General features: G+C 41.5%; 1 protein-coding gene across 3 annotated transcripts; it reads right to left on the reverse strand.

Moving 5' to 3' along the window:
• Positions 1 to 448: 448 nt before the first annotated feature.
• On the reverse strand, positions 449 to 20,566 carry PRR14L (proline rich 14 like). 3 transcript variants are annotated; one of them, XM_062504678.1, is made up of 9 exons: positions 20,504 to 20,566; positions 18,743 to 19,229; positions 17,560 to 17,641; positions 10,061 to 16,358; positions 7,043 to 7,111; positions 6,089 to 6,257; positions 5,666 to 5,772; positions 4,669 to 4,740; positions 449 to 4,053 (listed from the first exon to the last, which is right to left on the reverse strand). In XM_062504678.1, the coding sequence occupies exons 2-9, from the start codon at positions 19,184 to 19,186 to the stop codon at positions 3,777 to 3,779; spliced, it is 7,518 nt and encodes a 2,505-aa protein (XP_062360662.1). In that variant the 5' UTR covers positions 19,187 to 19,229; positions 20,504 to 20,566; the 3' UTR covers positions 449 to 3,776. The 3 variants fall into 3 exon arrangements, with proteins under 3 accessions (XP_062360662.1, XP_062360663.1, XP_062360661.1); XM_062504679.1 differs by lacking the exon at positions 20,504 to 20,566 and having other exon boundaries at positions 10,061 to 14,081; positions 16,293 to 16,358; positions 18,743 to 19,640; XM_062504677.1 differs by lacking the exon at positions 20,504 to 20,566 and having other exon boundaries at positions 18,743 to 19,640.
• Positions 20,567 to 20,892: the final 326 nt, after the last annotated feature.

Below are 20,892 nucleotides of genomic sequence, written 5' to 3' on the forward strand. Positions count from 1 at the left end.
TTGGAAGGGTAGGGATGTTGTTTTCTGACACAGACATTACAAATGCTCACTAGGCCTTGCTGATGATCCCGTGCTCCAGCTTTGCCTCACAAACATCAGTGTGCTGCCTTGCACAGCCTGTGGAAAATGAACCACTGGCCAGCCTCAGCCTTGAATCTCAGCTCTGAGCTGAGCAGGAGCTGTCTGTGCTTTCTGTGCTCCCCTAGCTCCTGCTACTCTGCTATCTGAAGAGAGGGCACTGCCTCAGTGCTCTGAGTAGTAGCTGAGATCATGCTTAAAGTCTCCCAGGCTGGGATGAAGGAACACCAGAATTGCTGCTCTGTGCCTCAATTACAGCACACCCTGATACTTAACAGTGCTGATTGCTGGAGATTTGACCTTTTGCCCCTGAATGTAAGACACATCATGCATATTTACCCATACAAGCCTAAAGGCCTTAAAAACCTGAAAAGTTCTCAGAAAATTTTATTTCCATAAATTAAAAACACACACAAAAGAAACAGTAAAATTTTAGATTCACACAATATTGAACAGAAACAAAATGCCAAGAGCATGATGGAGGCTAATGGCACAAGTGTACAAATTCTCATTGAGCTATATGTTAACTTGATAGCATCATATGGACTTTTAATCCACAGTTACAATCCATACTCTAGAAAAGCACCTGGAACATAATATACCAAAGGCCCACCTGAAATAAAATACAATGAATGAGAACTGCTTGCAGGAAATTATATCCAGCAAGCACCAGAACTCAAATGTATGCAGACACCCAGGCAAATGCTGTACCAAACATTAAGGAGCCTTAGCTGCTCCAGCCATAGCATGATGAAAACAATGATTTTTTTTTTCTTTTTTTTTTTTTGAAAGTGATCTTTCTATCTCAGACAATTAGCAAAATTAGCAAAGAGCTGCCTGGCTCTACAAAACTTACTACTAAGAGAGAGGACATAGCCAACGCTTTGCAATCCTTCTCAAGCTACTCTAGTCATCAGTCTGTGATGTACTTTTCATGGTGATACAAAAACATCCTCACTGGAGTGAGTTTGCTTAATGGAAAGGCAAGTGTACATATCCTCCTGCTAGGGATGTATGCAGGACCCCAAAAGATGAATCCTCTACACATTTTTTTTTTTTTCAATTAGCTGTGACAGAAGCAGCTCAGAATGGCAAATGCCCAGCTTTTGCCTAGTCATCACTCCCAGTGTGCAAGCAGCAGCCACAAGGAACATGGCTGTTCCATGACTGCTGTAAACAGGAGCAGAGGTGGGAAAGGAAAATACAAAAAAGTGCACAAGCTGGACTGACACCTGTATGCTGGAGGGGAGAAGAGATGCTTGGTCTCTATTAGCTTATGTTGTCATACAAACACTAAACCAAAAGAGAATAATGCTGTGTATTTGGGTTTCCACAAACTAAGGTCTGGGAGAAACTAGACAACTGCAATCTCATTTTGTAACTCCTCCAATTAGTGTAAACTGAAGAGAATTTGAGTGTTATCTTTGCTCTGCTCTCTCTGCTGTAGTTTGTAGAAAAAAAGTTAAAAAATTTTATTTCAATGCAGTCAGAAACAAGAGAGACCAGGGAAGAAAATTTAAAAAACCCACCCTAAAGAAAGCAAACAAGATCCAACATAACCCTAAGGAAAAGACTCAACACATTCCATGTTTTGCAGCACATTAGAGGTCTGAACTTTTTCTGGACCCAGGTCTCTTCCCCCCAACCCTAGTCTTATTTTCTTGAAAGCCCCAGTAAGGTTACAGCTTACTTGTGTCACAGCACTGAAGCCTCCCATATTAATAGAGAGTGAATGAATGCTCTGTAACAATCCCATTCTATAGCATAAATCCATAAAAATATATCTCTCACTCTTGCTCCCACTTTCAACTTGTCAATAATTAGGCTAATAAGCCAGCACAGGGAAACTTTCAAACATTTTTTAGGAGGCATTTGACCTTTGTTTTTTAGGGATTTCTTTTTACAAAAATAAAGAGGATCAATTAGAATGTTCTACAATAGCCTAACAGGTTAACCAGAAAAATACTATGTCAATATGTTCAAAGTTTGCCTTGTTATTTTACCCTCAAACTCCAAACACTACTACTCTAAGTGTGCACTCCTCTCTTTCCTTCAGTCTTCCTGATTAAAGATAATTAGCTCTCAAAACAAGAATATAAACTTTTACAAATCCCAGCACATAATCTAGGAGCAAAACAAACCCAGATTAGATTTCTTTCAAGACTCAGGCACACACAGTGCAATAATCCTCTTCCATTTCTCTACTCTCAAAGCTCTGAAATTCAACAGATTGCTTATTAACATTTAGTTTTCTGTTTGGTCAGTAGCAGAAGTGGTAGAGAACAGAAGATAGTGATGGTATTTCCAGTCCTGCATTTATTGGGACTTAAATAAAAATACCCACCCACTAGATACTTGCTCAATTTGAAGGTTAATAGAAACTCTTTTTTATGGGTAGATAAATAAGAAAGTGCAAGTTCAAGTGACAAGTGAAAGAAAGAACAGACTAATTAAATTTGAGCATCCCAGCAATGACAGCTTTGCCTGAATAACTTCTCTAGGCACTAAGGGACAGAAATTACCTGAACTGCAGCTAGCATTGGAATTATGCTTCAAGTTAAGTTTAACAGAAGTTATGCCAGAAGGGAGCTCTCTTCCTTCCAATGGTAGAGCTGAGAAATTGCCCAGTGTTGCATCAGATAATTACGTATGGCCTTACATAATGAAAACAATGTCCACGTACTTGGAGGCTCTTTGTACAACACTGGCTATTATGTACAGGAGTGCTGTACAGAGAATATCTAATTATGAGCTACAGGAATTGTAAATCTAAAATGGTAAAAAAAACCCTTCTTTTTGACGTTAAAATCAAGTTAGTATGAATGGAATTAAAATAACTTTAAAACAAGTATCAAAGATTCTGCTGGTGTTCCCTGCATGTAGCAGCTCAGCTCAGTTAAAAATCTCTACCTGTGTGTCCTGCAGTTTAACATCCTCATGGACCAATTACTTTCTCCTCTGGAGAAGAGATTGGCATCAGCCAATTAAGTAAAAAATCTGCTATTCGGGAAAAAAATAGTACTGGGCTCCATTTTTCTTTAATACATTACCTTTTTTGAGTTCAATCACGTTAAAAGAAACATATACAAAGTGCAAGTTATTTAGTCTAATTATGTGAGGTTTCTGCTGCCTGGAACCAGGAAGGGCGAAGGAACCTTCTAAGTTAACAGAAGCAAGAAACAACTGAATGCAAACCTAAACAGATACTTTTAATTATCAAAAGGTTAGTGGTATATCAAGAATGTGTTTCCTAGAATTTTTCTTTATCTAACACCATCTCTCTTATCAGCTTGTTAAAAATAGCCATTACAGTAACAACAGCAGACTCAAATGTGCAAACGATCTGGAGTACAGAGTTCTAGCATCACTGAAGGTGCACTACTTCTTCCTTGACACTTCTACAATACCCCCAAAAGACATTTAAACATAATTAATTAAATATAAGCATTAATTTCCAGAGGTTTAGAAAGAAGGGTAAACTTCACGTGGCTGTGTTACACTCAAACAGGGACTTAGAAGAATCCCTCCAACAGCATGTAAAAAGAAAAAAATAGCACCTTAAAGAGGGTCACAGCCAAAAACTGATTATCAGATGTTAGAACAGAGTGGCAGAGTCAGGTATGAAGAAGTCAGTAGATTTCTCCCAAGAAGAAAATACTAAAGAAGCTGACTGGACCACTTCCAGCTAAGTGGCTCCCTCAGATGCTGGAGGCCTGCTCCTGCTCAACCTCCTCTGCAAAAAAGGCTTCAAGGTCCATTAGCTTCTGACTCAGAAGAACATCTAACTCTGCACTCTGCAGTGCAGCTCTTTTTGCTCGGGTGCAACTACCCACTGCTTTGATTTTGCCTCGTGTCTTCCTTTTCCGGGGAAGAGTAAAGTCCTGAAACTCTAGAATCCGCTTTCTCTTTTGCTGGCTGACAGAAATCAAGTGTCCATTTTTCTCCTTGGGCTCTTCAAAGATTGTTTCCAAGCTCCTGGTAAAATCAAGACCAGAACTCATGAATACTTCAGCAGCACTGACAGGGAGACTGGGGGATTTCATAACCCAGGTAAACACACTTCTAACTTTTACATTTTTACAGCCCCTCCACACTTCTTGTAATGTTATCTACAGCTTACACCTCCTACAATGCACATTACTGCCAGCTGAGTTGTTATTGCTGCACAGACATTTGGGTAGGATCTCTCTGTATTTCTGTTCAAAAGCACAATTACAGAATATATAGGTTTGAACATTGGATGACAGGCAGTTACTGTTAGTATTTTAAAGAATATGTAATTCCCTTTGAATTTTGAAAAGTAAGTACTGTACATTGATAGAGACTGGAATGAATGGATAGATGAAAAAACCTACAAATCCATACTCAATCAGCTGCAAATTCTTAGTTCATATTCTATTTCACTTTTTCCCACCCAAACAATAAAAGATACTATTTTCAAATTAACTCTCTCTAGAAGTTTAAACTAGACCAATGTTAAGAATATATCTCCCTCTTACTTTTCATACACCTTTCATCTCCTCTCTCCCCTGCCCGCCCCCCCAATTAATTTACATTTATCTTAAGTTTTCTCAAGGAAGCAGAACCAACCTGGCAGGAGGAGGGGACTTATAGTTCTTGTTTGTGTAAATTTCTTCTAAACTAAATTCTTTCTTCTTAAGCCTGAAAAAGTAATGACAAATCAGTCTGGAAGGAAGAATCTCAAAACAACCTCTCTTCACAGCAAACAGATTTACAAGAAACAAATACTGTTTGCATTCTATGCCTAAATGCTATCTAATTATGCTTTAACTAATTGGGGACAAGGAGGAATGAAAAATGAGCTCATCAAGTACATAATTTCACTGTGTTTATTAGGTTGGTGTCAAGACTTGCCCTTTCTGCAGAGATCAATATTCTGTGACGCTCTGAAATAATGACACTCAAAAAGGGAAATCCCCTTCACATTTTTGTGAAAGCTGAGAAAAAGTTTTACAGTTTAACAGATCGATACTTAATCTCTTGAGACTGATTTTAGTCATTGACAATTACCAAGCTGGTCTTTGAAGAATTAATTCCTTTGTGAAAGGTGGTACCTGAGTTTAGAACAGAAGTCATACCAGATGAAGTATGACTAATTGGCCAGTATGACTAGCAGTCACACTAGATGACAGATTGGAAAACTTTACCAACATCTGGCACTGTGATTCCCCACACTTTCACTGAACTAATGCTTCCCTGAGATCATACCCCAAACAAAGAACTCTGAAAAACTCCAACACAATTTGCATCAACAGAACTACCTAATAGATCACTTCATCTCACTGTGTGCTGCAGGTTGATGGGATTTTCACTTTATGATTATCGATAAAAACTTTTTTCTTCTTTAGAAAAATTATTGCATTGTAGCTTGCTTTTTCACATTTTGCCTAAATGCCAGTCAGTAGTTTTGATCCAGTTGATAGAACTGTGTCAATCATTTCTTGTAAAGGAAGTAAATATCATGTATCACTCAATTGGGGCTGTATAAAATAGTGGTGGTAAGAGAAGCATTTATTGAAATTATTACACTCATATGCTTTGAGTCCATTCCAGAGGTACTGCTCACCTTTTTGGTTTGGGTAGTCCCATTGGAGTAAGGTTAGGGTCTGGCTTAGGAACAGTTTTCCTGATTCTTATCTGTGAGACTTTCTTTGGCCTCTTTTCTGCCTCCGTCTCAAGAAAGAAAGAAAAGAAAAAGTTAAAATCAAGGAAATTAAAACCACACAAGTCAACAGAATTCCCTTTACTTCTGAATATACATCATCTATAGATTAAATTGATTTAATTTAAATTTATATAAATAAATAAAACCATTCCTTTTGTTTGCCACCTTTCTTTCTGTTTGAATCAAAACAAGCAGCAGCATGGTGTAGGACCTGCAGCCTGTTTTCTCTCCTCATCTTTAACAGTTACTTGATAATATCCAGCAGCAGCAGCTTAATGTTCTGGAGAACCAAGTCTGAGAGTCTAAAATATAAAATGAACTCACTTTTTTCAGTTCTGTGTCATCTTGGGATCTCAGACAAGCTGGAACAGAAGCATCTGCTTCATCAAGGACAGGGATCTGGAGCTCAGATGCTGAAAGCCTGGGAGGAGATGGCAGTGACTCTGGAAGTGCACAAGGCTTTGGTAACGGAACAGGGAATGAAGTTTCCAGGCTGTAACAGAGGAAGAAGAGAACATGTGTAGATTGATACCCAACTGATAATGCAACAGCATTGCATGCTCTCAGGAGATGGTCCTAAACTGCAGTATGGGCGCAAAAAGCCAACACAGTTCACTGACATTGCCCAAGGAAGTAAACTCTGGTACACACATAGTCCAAACCTGCTGCATTCCACATAGATACTGATGCCAACTAAACTGCCAGAGCATTTGAATATGCCATTTTAAACCCACTCTTTTCATACAGCTAAACAGTATATAGCTCTATTTATCAACAACTGATAGAAAGGGATCAATCCTCCTTTTCTGTCAGCAAATTTCTTTGACACAACGATTGATCTTACATTTTGTTTACAGATAAAAATGCAGCTTCAGTACCTGCCATCCCTACACTTAGAAGGAATAGAAGGAAGTTTCAGCACCTATCATCCAGTTGTTCAGGCAGAAAGGACTTATATTCATGTAAGGAGTTAGATTTCTAACCAATTAAGGAATCAGACTTCTATAGTTTCACATACTCATTTCCTAAGAAGTGGCACAACATGGCTGAAAGTACCAGAACTGTTTTCTGCAATGATCTATGTGGTGGTTGCAGAACTGCCCCTCACTCTTCTCCCACTTCTAAGTGGGTCAGCTTACCTCACCCACTTCTTAATCAGAAAGCTGTTCTGGGAGTGAACTGCCAAAAGCTGAAAGCCAAAATGACATAAGCAATGGCTTCCTGAGGAAAGTTATGATCCCACTGCTCAGAATAAATACCAACATCCCAGAGACTCACCGTATGGCATGGCCTGCAGTCTGCAGTGCTCCCATACTCTGCACAGGTAAGTGTGGCAACATGGCACAGCTGAGTCAAAAGAGAAATGAAAAAACAAAACAAGACTGAAATTAGATCTACACTATTAAAAAATGAGGGAAAATTTATTAGTATAAACTGGACTGTAAGACAAGGTGCTCATATCAGGAATGAGAATGAAAGACTGAAATGATACAAAAGAAAGCCACATGTGCTGTTTAGGTCATTAGATTTCATTGTTAGGGAAACTAACTGCTTTCATTAAAAAATGGCAGTAATGAGAAAAGAAAGGCACAGAAAGGGACAGTAGTACTGAAAGTCATAATTATTTCTACATAAATATTAAAGTCTGAAAATTGCAATTCTTTCTATGAAAGTCTATATTCCTTATTCCAAGTACCAAGTTTTTACAATTACAGTAACCAAAAACCTTGAAGGATTTGGTTACTAAAGAAAATAGTGCATAATGGCAACAGTAACAGGTGAAAGGAAGTACTTCCATTAAATTAACTCCCTGTTGTATCTAACTCCCACAGCCTGCAATAACCTTACTTAACTGGAATAGCCAAGTGCCTTTCCATAAGGGTTGGTAATTACCAGAATTCTACAGCATAAAAGTCAGCACAGCACCTCTAAGTCTTCTGATATTAAGCTTTACTTCTGTGCCCATACTGTTACCAGCAGGAAATCACTTGGGACAGCTTTAATTCCATTTAACAGCAAATCTCGTACTTGCTGTTCTCTTAAACCAACAGCAAAATGTACTTCACTGTTCTAAAGCAAAGATGTTACAGCCAGACTGGAATTCTACAAAGGAAATGAAAACCAGCCATGCTGGAAGCACAGTGAAGTCCAGCTATACATAAAGACCCACTTATTGTGTTTATCACTTGGATCAGAACTGTAACATTTTGTTTCAACTTTCCACTCATTATTCCAGTGTTATTGGAACCTGTATCAGTAGTGCAGCAGAGCCCTCTGTTAGAGACAGAACTTCTTGTTTTATGCAACAATAATACAAAATTACAAGGACAGAAGGAAATCACTTTTGAAATTTTTAATACAAATAAGCATTAAATAGAAAAAAACTTCACTGAAAGAAATGCTTTTATTATTGACAGTGGAAGTTAGGTAGGGCAACTACTTTAGCTCCTTGTTCTCCTGGTTATTAAGAACATTAATTGTGACTGAAATATTTTAAAGAGAACAAATCTTTTCCAGATGAAAATGGCCTGCAGGGAACTTTTTGATTTTTCTGATTTTTAATTATCTTAAAACAGGCAAAGATTTCTATCACAGCAGGAGCTGAAAATGCTTTAAAACTGCATCAAATATACATCTTATATTTACATACCAAACATCTGAGTGGGACAGATTTATGGCTGCCTCATATACATAGTTGTTAGGTATTTTAGAGAAAAAAAAACAAACTGAGTTTTAGGGTATTTTAACTCTGGATTATTTTTCACTTGAAGTGAAAAGGTTTGATTTGAATACTTTCCCTTTGGGAAAAAGGCCACTCATAGCAAAGCACGCAGTTTTTCAATCACTCTTTACATCAGGAATGAGATCCCTCTTACACAATGGCTAGCTGGATGTGCTGTCCTGAGCTGCTGAGGAACCTGCAGACTTCAGGATGTGGGAAAACCCCCTAGTTCTGATCTCCCAGTCCAAGGACAGCATGTCTCAGCAACTCAAAACACTAAATTCACCTCATACACACCACTAAGTTTTAAAAAGATGTTTGTTTTGTTTTTAACAATGTGTTATTTTTAAGTTTAGTGCTCAAACTGTACTTTACTTTCAGAGCATGGAATGAAAATGGAAGCAAGACCCATGGAATGCGCTGCAAATTGTGTCTATGCCATTATTCAACTTAGTTCTTTTAGTGCAGACAGCTCCAGAATAGAGCAGTGCTTTCATAAGCTTACTCACACCTCTGGCAGACGTTAGAATTAATACTAACAAGTGATAAACTTTTAGGTACGTTACCCATTTATGCAAAGCAAAGTGCAGCACTGGTTATCTGGCAAGATTTTTGGTTCCACTTGTGTCAATCTGTGACATAGGTTAAATTCAACAGTTCTCTACAGACTGCCATACTAATCAAAACAATTAATTAAAGAGATTTTGCTACAGTGCTCATGAGGTCTCTATCCAGGAATTGCAAGGCAATTAATCAGGGACTGAACTGCCCTATATTACTGAAGGATAAAGGGCAAAATCTTTGCTCAAGAGCATGCAAAAATCCTGTAACAGAGCTAGGAACTTCTTTCATTCTTTTTACTAGAAAAATGATCTTAAATGCTCCTAGCAAAGTAAAATTAAATATGCAAAGTCGATTTCAGTCCTCTTCCCACTCATAACAAGATTGACACACAGAGAAAAATTCTTTACCAATGTTAACTGGAGCTACATTTGCTTTGGCCAATATCACATATGAAAAGCCATAGCATGCATAAAGAAGTTTCAATTAGCATAGAACGGTCATGGAATACAATTAAAAATGTTACTGAATGACCCCCCCCCCCCCCCCAACCCTTTAATTCTTCCTAACCTGACATTGAGCATTTTACAGTAGTTCTAAGGGGTATTTGTGGCTCAGACCTCTGAAAAAAACTCTCCTACCTCAGAAATCCAGTTCCTCTGCAGTCATTCTGAATAGACCTAATGAAGTAGCTCACCTTTTGCATTATATACTCTGGTGCATGGTTTGTATATTTTGCAAGGGAGAAGAAAATAGAGTTAGCCATTCTGCCAAAACAGCATAGTATTACAGAAGTGAAGGCAAATATATTCAAATTCAGCTAACAGAGTACTTCTTACTGTTCTGTAAGAAAGAATCTTCCATGTTGAGCCATTCCTGGAGCAGAACGTGAAGATCTGGAACAGGAGAAACTGACCCTCCAGTACAAGCTGCAATTACCCTCTCCCTCCCAAAAAGGAACAAGTATACACCCTGCACACATTTAATCTCAGAAATAGGTTGATGGGTTTTACCTGTTCTCGAAGCCCACACTTGGCTGCCACTTGCAGTGATGGGAATGGAGAGGAGTGATTTCAGGACGGGCAGAAGGACCATGCTGACTCCACATGGACAAAACCCTGCCCAGTGAGTATGGCAATGAGGAGACGAGGTCATCAGATAGACACCTTGGGTACCTGTCCCCTTTCAAACCCTGTGCCAACTGCGATATAAATAGTCTCTGGATGGTAGGAATATGACTGGTTAAGTTTCTCCTTCTTGTCCAAATCCTGTAACATCCAGAGGAAGAAAGTGCTAACACTGTGTGAAGGCCATGCATGGAACAACCTCCTCTTCTTCCAGCTACAGTGTTTCTTCCAGGTTCAGGTTGAACAGCAACAGTCCTGGGGGCTGGCGTGGAGTGAGAGGAATGAAGCTCATTATTTACAATCGAATCTTCCTTGAAAGCTGTTGCATCTGAACAGCTCTGAGACAGGAGAAAAGTCCACTTTGAAGCTGGTGCTGGCGTTTCTCTGAAAACTGGGCTGTGATGTACTGAGTGCTGGGATGTAATCTCTCTGAGGTCTGTCACAGGACTGGAGTCCAATTTTATGTGAAAAGAAATTGGGAAAACTGAGGTGTCCAACAAAGAGGTTGGAGGCTTGTGGCTTAAGTCTGAAGAAAGTATTTTGGTAGTTTCTGCAGGATAAAGTGCCAAAGGCTGAAAGCTGAACATCTTGGTGCAGCAGCTGCCAGCCCAGCGTGAGTGTACATTCCTGTTAATGCAAGAAAAGGCTTCCAAGAGATTTTTAGATCTACATTGGCTGTACCTGTCACCCACTGGAAGAATTTCAGAAGAATATGGCAGACGTTCTAAGTTATGGCTGCTTTTGGCAGGGGCCAGGAGCTTACTGGCCACTGCAGACAACTTGCTCAACAATGCTGGTTCTTTGGTACATTTTCTAAATTTCAAGCTGTTCAACAAACTGCACCTTTTGGCCCTCTGCCTTGACATATGTACAAAACTCACAGCCATTTCCTTTCCCACTGTTGGTGGTTTACATGGAAAGTACAAAGACTCCAGAAGCATGTTTTCCTGTTTAGGGAATATTTCCAGGGGAATCTCAGAGAAAGATGAACTTCTAATTTTCTTCATTTTTCTTACAGTTTTTAGCTGATACAATGTGGGAACTTTTTTGCACGTTCTTCCAGGTTGTATTTTTAATGGAAGAGGTCCTCTTAGTTTATTTATAGTTCCTCTTCGTTTATTTGTAGTTCCAAAGGCACCAGGGATCCCATCATACCCTAAATTAAGGTTCGGGTTTTCCATTTCTGAATCCTGAGACTTCAAACACTGTGAACTAATAAAATCTGTGGTAGTCTTTGGCCTTTTAACTTCTTCTAAAGTGCTACATAGTTTACTTCCACTGGCTTTTACAGCACAGATCTCCTCTGAAGCACCTCCAAACTTTTTATTTGTAGATGTCATCAACTCAGCTGAAGAGCTGCACAAGAGTTTAGAACTGTGCAACATACTTGGCTGCAGTATGATTTTTGCTTTCTTCTGACGTTCTAACTTCTGTTCTTGTTGTGCCTTGCCCAACTGATGTACTTCCATCTTTCCAAACTTCCGTTGTTTAAGTACTTGACATTCCTTTATTTGATCAAGTCTTTCTGAACCTAAAGCCCCATTTTCCTTGCAAACTGTGTGAGTTGGTACTTTGTCCTGGCCTTCTGTTACCTCCTTGACATTATCTTTGCTTCGTGCATTTAATTTGTAAGGCACACACGCTTCACTGCAAACCACACAGCTTGGGGATGGTTCTTTGCAACTGTCTGATAGTGTGCTCAGAGGTGGAGAAAATGTGGGCGTTGTATCATCCTGCACTTCTGGGGCAGCCTCTGTGTCAGATACAGCTCCAGCCTGACAACCATGCACAGTTTCTGAAAGCACACTGGTACCAGCTAAGTTTGGGAGCTTTGCACCCTTCTGTCTTTCTTTTTCTTTAGAAAGATTATTTAGTTTAGATCTCGGGATTGCTTCCAAAACCTTTCCATAATTCTCAGTCCTGACGGGGACTGTTTCACTACCAGACTCTTCAGAATCTTCCAAGAAGGCCCATGAACAATATTTGGGCAATTTTCCTGTAGGGGCTACCTCTTTTCCCATCTTCTCTTCTACACAGGTATTCTTACATTTCTCTTCACCAGGAGAACCTTTTGGTGAGCTCATGTCCATGGCTTTCATGACTGGGGTGCAAAGTCCCTCACCTTCCAGACTTTCTTTGCTGTGGGCACAAACTCTTGAGCTTTTGGCACCACAGAGACAGCCAGCTGCTGATTCATTCCCTGAAGATGGAACTGCAATATTGCTGGATTTTTTCTTAACAGAAATTGTTACAGAAAGAATTTTTGTAATTGAAGTATCTTTGCTAATTTTTTTGTCCAAAGATGAAGTATCTCTTTGTGTACTCTCAGGTGACATACACAGCTTTTCTTTCTCAGGCAGAGATACATGAGAGTTCAGAGCTGACACAGTTTCTGAAATTGCCTGAGTCTCAACACAAGACTCTTGGATGTCAGACTTTTCAGAATGGGATGCATGAATACCCCTTTGATCATCAGTTTCTTTACCAGGCTCAAAAGGTAACTGTGGGCAAGAGTTATTTAAGATAGCAGATATACTCAGTCTTTCTCTGTTTTCTGGATCTGAAAGCACATTTATACTTTCCGGCTTATCTGTATTTTTACACTTCTCTTCACCAGGAGAACTTTTTGGTGAGCTCATGTCCATGTCTTTCACGACTGGGGTGCAAAGTCCCTCACCTTCCAGACTTTCTTTGCTGTGGGCACAAACTCTTGAGCTTTTGGCACCACAGAGACAGCCAGCTGCTGATTCATTCCCTGAAGATGGAACTGCAATATTGCTGGATTTTTTCTTAACAGAAATTGTTACAGAAAGAATTTTTGTCACTGAAGTATCTTTGCTAAAAACTTCAGCTGAAGATGAATCACTGTTATGTCTTTGTGTACTCTCAGGTGACATACACAGCTTTTCTTTCTCAGGCAGAGATATATGGGAGTTCAGAGCTGACACAGTTTCTGAAATTGCCTGAGTCTCAACACAAGACTCTTGGATGTCAAACTTTCCAAAATGAGATGGACCAATGCCCCTCTGAGCATCAGTTTCTTTACCAGGCTCAAAGGTTAACTGTGGGTGAGAATTATTTAAGATAGGATTTATACTCAAACTTTCTCTGTTTTCTGTATCTGAAAGCACATTCCTATTTTCTGGCTTGCATGAAAGACTCCCGTGAATTGATGAAATGGGCAGAAATTGAGCACTAATTGTATTTTCCTGGTTCTCCACCATCCACTTCATCCTTGGCAAAGATTGCTGCGTTTTGGTTCCTGCAAACACCAGCTCTGGTTTCTCTTTTGCATGTTTGATAAAATGAGCCTGCTGTGAGAAATGTGGTTTGTCATCAGAAAAGTTTCCTTTAAGAATTCTTTTATTGTTTCTTTCACATCTGTTCTCACGTTCTTGTAGTCTGATTGTCTTCTCTTCAATTAGATCATTGATGGAGTCCAGGTATCCTGAAGAATCTTCATTTTTCATACCAATTAAAGAGCCCAAACCCATTACATTCTCTTGCAGAGCTCCTTCAAACCTGGCTTCTCTTGTAAATTTATGGTCTAACAGAAGCAGGTCACCACCTGTTTCTAGCAAAACCTCTTCACTGTGATTAGGATCAGTTTCATCTCTTCCCACAAAACCACCCATGGTTTGTAAGCCAGTGTTTGGTTGGTTGGTTAAACTTTCTGAATGCTGCTCACTGCCCAGCACTGGGACATCAGACTCACTCTGGCGTGGATGAAACTCTTTTCCCATTGGACAAAGGGTCTCTTCTGTTTGGCCAGCATGTTGTGTTGGAACCTTCACGTTGGCCAGTGCTGGGTGTGGATCACAGGTTGAAGTGCTGCACCCAGAGGGATCAGATGTGAGCAATGGCATTTGTTCCTGCTCACATGTGCTGACTTCTCTCTTCCATGGGCCTAACAGAGAGTTGTAAAATCCAAAACTGTAAGCACAAGTGTTTTTGTTCAAATATCTGACTAATAGCTGTTGACTAGTCTTACTTCTCTGATTGCCTTCAGGAGCATTTGGGGAATCCACAGCTCTTGTTTTATCAAATTCATCTGTCTGGGAAGCATGCATGCCAGTGTGTTCTTTTGCCTCATCTCTGTCACAAACAATTTTGCTGCCCATCACTCTACAAAGATCAAATTGTTCCACAACCTCCCTATCCTTATTTGAAATCTCATCTCTTGCCAAAGTAGCAGTAGAAGCTGAGCAAAACATGGTTTTTCCTGTGGTAATATCATTTATCCCATGCAAAGCTATACCTCTGTTGCCCCAGTCATTTTCACAAAGAAGAGATCCATGTGCCAAAGTGGCATGTGCTTCTGGAAAGATGACTGCCTCTCTACTGTTATATCTTGATGAAGAGTCTCCTTCCAAATTATCATTTTCTTCAATCTTATCAACTTCAACACCAAAAGAATGTCTGTTCAGGAAAACTTCATCCACACGTGTACTCCCTGATAAAATACAGGAAGTACTGGCAGCTGTACCCTGTTTCTTTATACTCTGATTATTACAAATCCATGTGTGACAGTGTTCATTTCCTAAACCAGTGACCACTCTCTCCGTATTTCCTGCAGAAGATTTTATGTTCATTTGGGATACTCTGCTTGCTGTATTAGGGTTATCAAAAGTAATGGCATTTACAGAAGACTTGAATTTGTCTTTATGAAGCAAAACTTCAGCAACTTGTTCCACTATTGCTCCAGAAGCACCAATTAATTCTCTTCTAGACAGATTATCCCAAGCCTTATCCCTGCATGAAACTTCACTAGCAGTACAAGGAAGACACTCATTATAATGAGGTTCTCTTGATTTTTGTAAAACAGGAGGTAGAGTTACATTTAGTGTAAAAAACAAATTTGTTTTGTTCCCAGTGGATAAGCTGTCACTACTAGCAGCTTCTGCAGCTCCAGCTAAACCGTCAGCCAACTCTTCTGATGTTGTATTGCTCTCAGATTCCTTTTCAAGCAGTTGTGCCCTGGGTGAGTCTTTTTCCAGCTTGGTACCAAGATCAAGACAGCTGTGGTTACTGAGAGGAATTTTACTGGCAGTACTATAAAAGCATATGTCTCTCTGCCCAGTTCCATGGGAAGCAATGTTACTCGTTTCCACCCACAAACGATTTTCTTTTATATCCTTCTTGCATGGGTCACTGACAGAGAATTGCCACTGGTCCTTTTTCAACTTTTCGCCTTCTGATGGGGATATTTTAAATTTTTCTTTCGAGACCTCCTCAGGAGATGAAGCAACAGAACTAAAAACTGGAGGATGACAATGCTCCAAAATAGCAGCCTCTTGAGCTTCATGCCATCTACAAATTTCAGTGTTATCTGCTGCAGCAATTTTTCTCCAGACTTCAGCAGCCTCTTCAGATTCAGAGCTGTATGATTTTCCAATAGTAGCATTTAATTCCGTAGGATCAGCACTAGATAATCCTTTGTTTGTTACTACTGAGATCTGCTCTACTGGTACAGATGTGGAGGTTTGGTTTTCTAAAAACCCAGTTCCGCGATCATAAAGATGTTTGATGTTTTGGGGAAGGTACTTCTGGGGGGTTTCATTGATAATTCCACGAACTGCAGAACTGCTTTCTAGTGGCATGTTTCCAAAGTCCAGATAACAGATGCTTTTAAGAACCGGACATAAAACTTCAGAACTTTGTGTGGAGAGTGTTCTACAGCTTTCTGCTGGGAACAACTCATGAGGTTCATTTTGTTCAGGTACAGGACCCTTAAAGAAATAATTTTCTTCATCCTGCTGACAAGTCTGCCAATTAGCAAATGATGTACTGAATTCATGAAGAGGATTTTGTCTGGGTAACTTTTCTTCTCTAATCTCCAAAACAGAGACACCATTCCCCCCTGTTCTCAACGGTACAGCAGCACGAGCTTTTGACCCACTATAGTCACTTGTTTCTTGTGGATGATCTGCAGCTGCTCCAATGTCCGTAACTTTTAAAGGCTTTAGAAAACCTAAGATGCTGGTTTCTGAAACCCCAGCTCTGGCCATGACTGTGTCTATGTCTGGGTATTGATCGCTCTCAGGTGGAAGACCTTTACTCACTCGGTCATTACTGTATCCTGCTTTACTAAATATCCTAGTCCCATCAGCCTTCATACCTTGTACTTCTTCAGTGAGCTTTGGCAGAGTTTCAGCTGTCACCTGAACATTTGCTTGGTTTTCTTCTGCATAAGAAAAAAATAAATCAAGTCAGAACCATGTGCTAAATTTAGCAGCATTCAGCTTATTAAGTACCTTTTGTTGTTGTACACAACACTGTGCAGTGTTGGCTACCAAAATGTTCTGAAAAGTGAGAATTGATGCTAACAATTTTACTGCAAGTCTTTAGGGGGAAAAAAAAAACAAACAACTCCACCACAAAGCTAAGGCAACAAAAACAATTCTTTTCAATACAGACATTCCCATGAGCAGCAGGCATTCCAAGTCCAGTATATTTCAGATTCCTCTTATATCAAGCTAGGTGAATGCAGGTCCTGTAACTTAACATATAGGAAGGCATGGCCAACATTAAAATAACGCTTATTTGTAACATCAAAATTCATTATAGCCTGGGACTTGATCTGCTCTAGCCTAGAAATATGGCTGTGCATTATGGGGTCATTTCCATTTCTTCTTCCTTGAAGACATGTCTGTCAGTATCTCATCTGCCCAAGCAATTTGGATTATTCGTAAACTTTTTCTGTAAGATCACAAAGAAGGTGCTAATAAAAAAAAAATACAGTTACTGTGGAATATCATCATACTCAAAACTTTACAAGGAACATATTTACTCAGATTTCTGCAGATCTATTTCCTATTTTCTAGTAAGCACCAAGAGCAGATAGCATTAGTCAGCTAAACACAAGTTTAGGTAATAATAGCAGGGAGGGAAAAAGAAAATAATTACTAGATGCAACCAAAGTGACCAAAATACTTGGAGCTAGAAGATTATGGAGGGTTATAATGAAATTATTAATTACTTTAGCTGTCCTCTTTCTTTGGATTCTGTACTTTTAATTTTATTTTTAGAACACTCAAAATTCCATGATGAATACTTCTTTTTATATATATGCTATTACTGCTCTCATACCCTCCATCTTTGAAACAAAAGGAAATGCAAAACATCTGCTATGAACAACCTCTTCTGCTTTGGAAACAAATAACTAAAACACATCTTCTACAGAAAAGGTCTTCAGGCAAGTACATACCTGCCAGGAGAAAGTAAAGCATTTAGTTTTGATATTGTTATAGTTACACAGGGTAATACTTTTTACCATAAAACAAAATAAATGAGCCATCCCACAATCACACATCCATTTTAAATCAATAATAAATAACTGGGAGAGAAGCAGGGACTGGGTATGAATGTACAGCTAAAATAACTACCTGTGTTCCTCAGAGATCCTGCAATTTCAGTGCAACAGGTTCTCAAAGACTTTGCCCCTTGCTGGTTTAAGTGAGGGTCCTCCTGAAACAAGACAGAAACAGTAGTGGAAATGGTTAGATTTTCTGAAGTGTGTCATGTCTCAGGGACTGCATCTGCTCAGCTGGGATAGTTCAGAATAACAAATGCACTAAGAAACCTCCAGACATATCAGTCTTGGCCAGAGGCAGCTTTGCAATGCAACGGCTTCACAAGCACTAAGGATGTATCCCCAAAACACCTGTATTTGCATTTAGCTGCAATGAAGTCTTGTGATGTGGCAGCTAAAATATAAGTACACAGCTTAAAATGCAAATTGTTGAAAATTAGAATGAGAAGGGTAATCCAGCCTCCATGTCTAGTTCACACCCCCAAACCACTATCACTAGACTTCTGGGAAGATGTGGGCATTTTCTGTTCTCTATTAGAACTTGCCTTCTACTATTCTTTGGGCTCAAAACCACAAACCCAGGAACAAATGATCTAGGTCTGCCAGCAAAACCAGCAAAACCACCAAACCATGATCCCACAACTAAACTACATACATTTAGAAATATGTGAAAATTCATCTTGGAAAACTGAATGACTGTACAGAATTTGGTAATTTTAATTTCACAAAGGTGATAAATCAACTAAAATAATTCAGATAAACAGATATCAAAACTTGGAATTAAACACACAAATTATTTTAGTATTATGCAACACCCAATAATTAGGGTAAAACACTCAGCTGTGCATCTTGTTATGTTACATATCTGCCTTACATCATTCCAACAATATTTAAGCAAGTGAAAACATTGATATTTAAAATACTGCTGGTCTACTGAACTATAGTCTAATTTTTCACTGGACCCACAACAATCCAGATACTCACACACACACACAGCCCCAGATGTGTCCAAGGCCAGGCTGGATGGGGCTCTGAGCAACCTGGTCTAGTGGAAGGTGTCCCTGCCCATGGCAGGGAGTAGGAACAAGATGACCTTCAAGGTACTCTTTCCACCCAAACCATTTTATGATTCTATACTAGAAGACACAAAAAAGAACCAGGAAACCCATTGCCAAACCCACTGCCTAGTGACTCTAAATCAAATTATTCCCTAAATTCCAATTATCACACAGGGATTCATTTCTGCATTCACTTACTTGTTCTGACCAACTTTCCCCCAGAGTTAAAGGACAACATTCAGCAGAGTGGTCCTCAGCAGCTTGTGCCTCTTCATCTTCTTTCTGGTATCCATCACTAGAACAGGCTAGTTTCCCAGAGTGTCTTTTTCTGCTTTTTTCTTTCTCCATGAGGTCTCCAGCCCATAGTAATCCTTCAGGACATGATTCTGCTGGCCCATGAGAAATCACCTGGAGCACATCACCCAAATCCTTTGTCTTCTGGCAAAAGTTCCCCACGGCAGAAGTCCATGGCCCATCCCTGTGAGCCAGCACGGGTACTGGCCCATCAGACTGCGCATCTAACCCAAGGCTGGGCCCCGGCACTGCCATGAGGTCTGTGGAGATGCTCTCTGGCAGTCCCGTGTACAATTCCTCTATTAAAGCAGAAGAATCAAGGACAGACTCCACCCCAGATGAGAGCATCAGGGCTGTTGAAGATCAATTGCCCTGAGCTTTTCAGTTTATCCTGAAAATAAAAGCAATGTTGAATCAACGTACATTGGATTAACCATAGAAAACCCTGAGCTGGAAGGGACCCTTGAGGACCACTGAAGTCCAACTCCTTGACTAGATTAAAAGGAAAAGCTCCATTCCTCAAGATTCAAGGATGCATGTTTAAGAAAGATACTTCCAATTATGTCTTTAAGAAAGGTGCTGAGAAACATTTAAATATCTAAGGACAATGCTTCTTGAACAAAAGAAGAGATTAAAGCCAAACAAATATTCCCAAGCCTTGCTTTCACATTCAAACATCTCCCTGCAGATTAAACCACATCTTCTGAAAAACCTGAGAAGAGGTTATAAAGCAAATCACTAGAGCTTGTATCAGATTTCCTCCTCCTTCACTAAAACCAAAGCATCGTTTGATTTCCTGGGATTTTAATGACTTTCTAGTCTTTGGAAAAAGCTCCAACTTTTCTTCACATTCTGTGCCTCAAACGAACACTTTCTAAGCTATCAGCCAGCAGACTGTGCCTCAGCTTCTCTCGCGTGAGCACCTGACACGCAGTACAGAGGACGCCTTGTGCGAGGACACAGCCCCGGTCCCGGATCCTCTTCGGCCCCGAACGAAACGCCCGGGGCGCGGCGGCTGCTTTGTGAGCACGGGACAGGAGCTCCGGCTGAGCTCACACCGCTCCCGTCGGCACCGGGAATCCCCGACGGGAAAACGCCGCCGTCAAATCGCTCCTGAAGGCTCATGGATAGGAATGGGCTCAGCCAGAGCTTTAGAGAAGCACCGGCTACTCACTTGACCAAAACACGGGCTCATCAGCCGAGCGTTGATCGCTGCTCCCTAAGCAAGAGCAGCCTGTACAGGAACAGCGGAAACTCGCACCAGGCTCCCAGGAACACGTAAGGCCACTCGTCCCTGGGAGAGCATCTCCCTCGGGCGATGCCGCCCGAGCCCAGCCGCGGCAGGACGGAGGCGGCCCTTTGTTCCGAGCGCCGCAGCAGCGCTCAAGGACTGCCCCGAGCCCCGCTCCCTCCCCGCGGCAGCGGCCCCCGCACCGGCCGGCCCCGAGGGTCCGCAGCCTCCCTGCGGCGGCGCACCGGAGACCGCCGCTCTCGGTAATTACACAACCGCCGGTGTCTCCCCCGCGCCCAACTTGGGCAGGGCCCCCGCCGGCCGCTCGGCCCCGCTCCAACGCCCAGCCGGCGGCGGCGGGCGCAAGAGGCGTGTCCGCGCAGGGACACCCCCACGCCCCGTCCCGCGCCCCGCACCGCGCCCGGCGCCGTTACCTGAGCGGCGGCGGCCGCCGGACCCGCTGCGCGCGCCCGCCGCGCCGCGGCCCTCCCCGCGCGCATCACTTCCGCATCCGGGGCGGGCGCGCCCGGACCCGGTAGCCGTCGTTGTGGCCCCGCCTCCGGCAGTGCCCGCCCCGCCCCGGGCCGGGGTCCCGCCGGCCCCGCCCCCCGTGGGTGTGTCCCTGACGCTCCTGCCCGCGGTGGCGGCGCGGGTGTCACGTGGGGCGCGGCCCCGGACGCGGAAGTGCCGCGCGAGCCCCGCGGGACACGCACCGCCAGGTCAGGGCCCCGCGAGCAGGGCTGGGACTGCGCTGCGCTCCCCCCTGCCCTGCTCCTGCCCTGCTCCTACCCTGCTCCTGCCCCTGCCCCTGCCCCTGCCCCTG

Source organism: Cinclus cinclus, chromosome 17 (assembly GCF_963662255.1).
Source record: "Cinclus cinclus chromosome 17, bCinCin1.1, whole genome shotgun sequence".
NCBI classification, from domain to species: domain Eukaryota; kingdom Metazoa; phylum Chordata; class Aves; order Passeriformes; family Cinclidae; genus Cinclus; species Cinclus cinclus.

What these genes read in the sequence shown, in the direction of transcription:
- PRR14L (XM_062504678.1), bottom strand. Translation starts at nt 19,186, where the DNA reads ATGCTCTCATCTGGGGTGGAGTCTGTCCTTGATTCTTCTGCTTTAATA. An exon ending in ATGACACAGAACTGAAAAAA is followed by an intron (nt 5,773 to 6,088) that starts GTGAGTTCATTT and finishes TTCTTTCTTGAG; the next exon opens with ACGGAGGCAGAAAAGAGGCC. An exon ending in GGACTACCCAAACCAAAAAG is followed by an intron (nt 4,741 to 5,665) that starts GTGAGCAGTACC and finishes TTACTTTTTCAG; the next exon opens with GCTTAAGAAGAAAGAATTTA.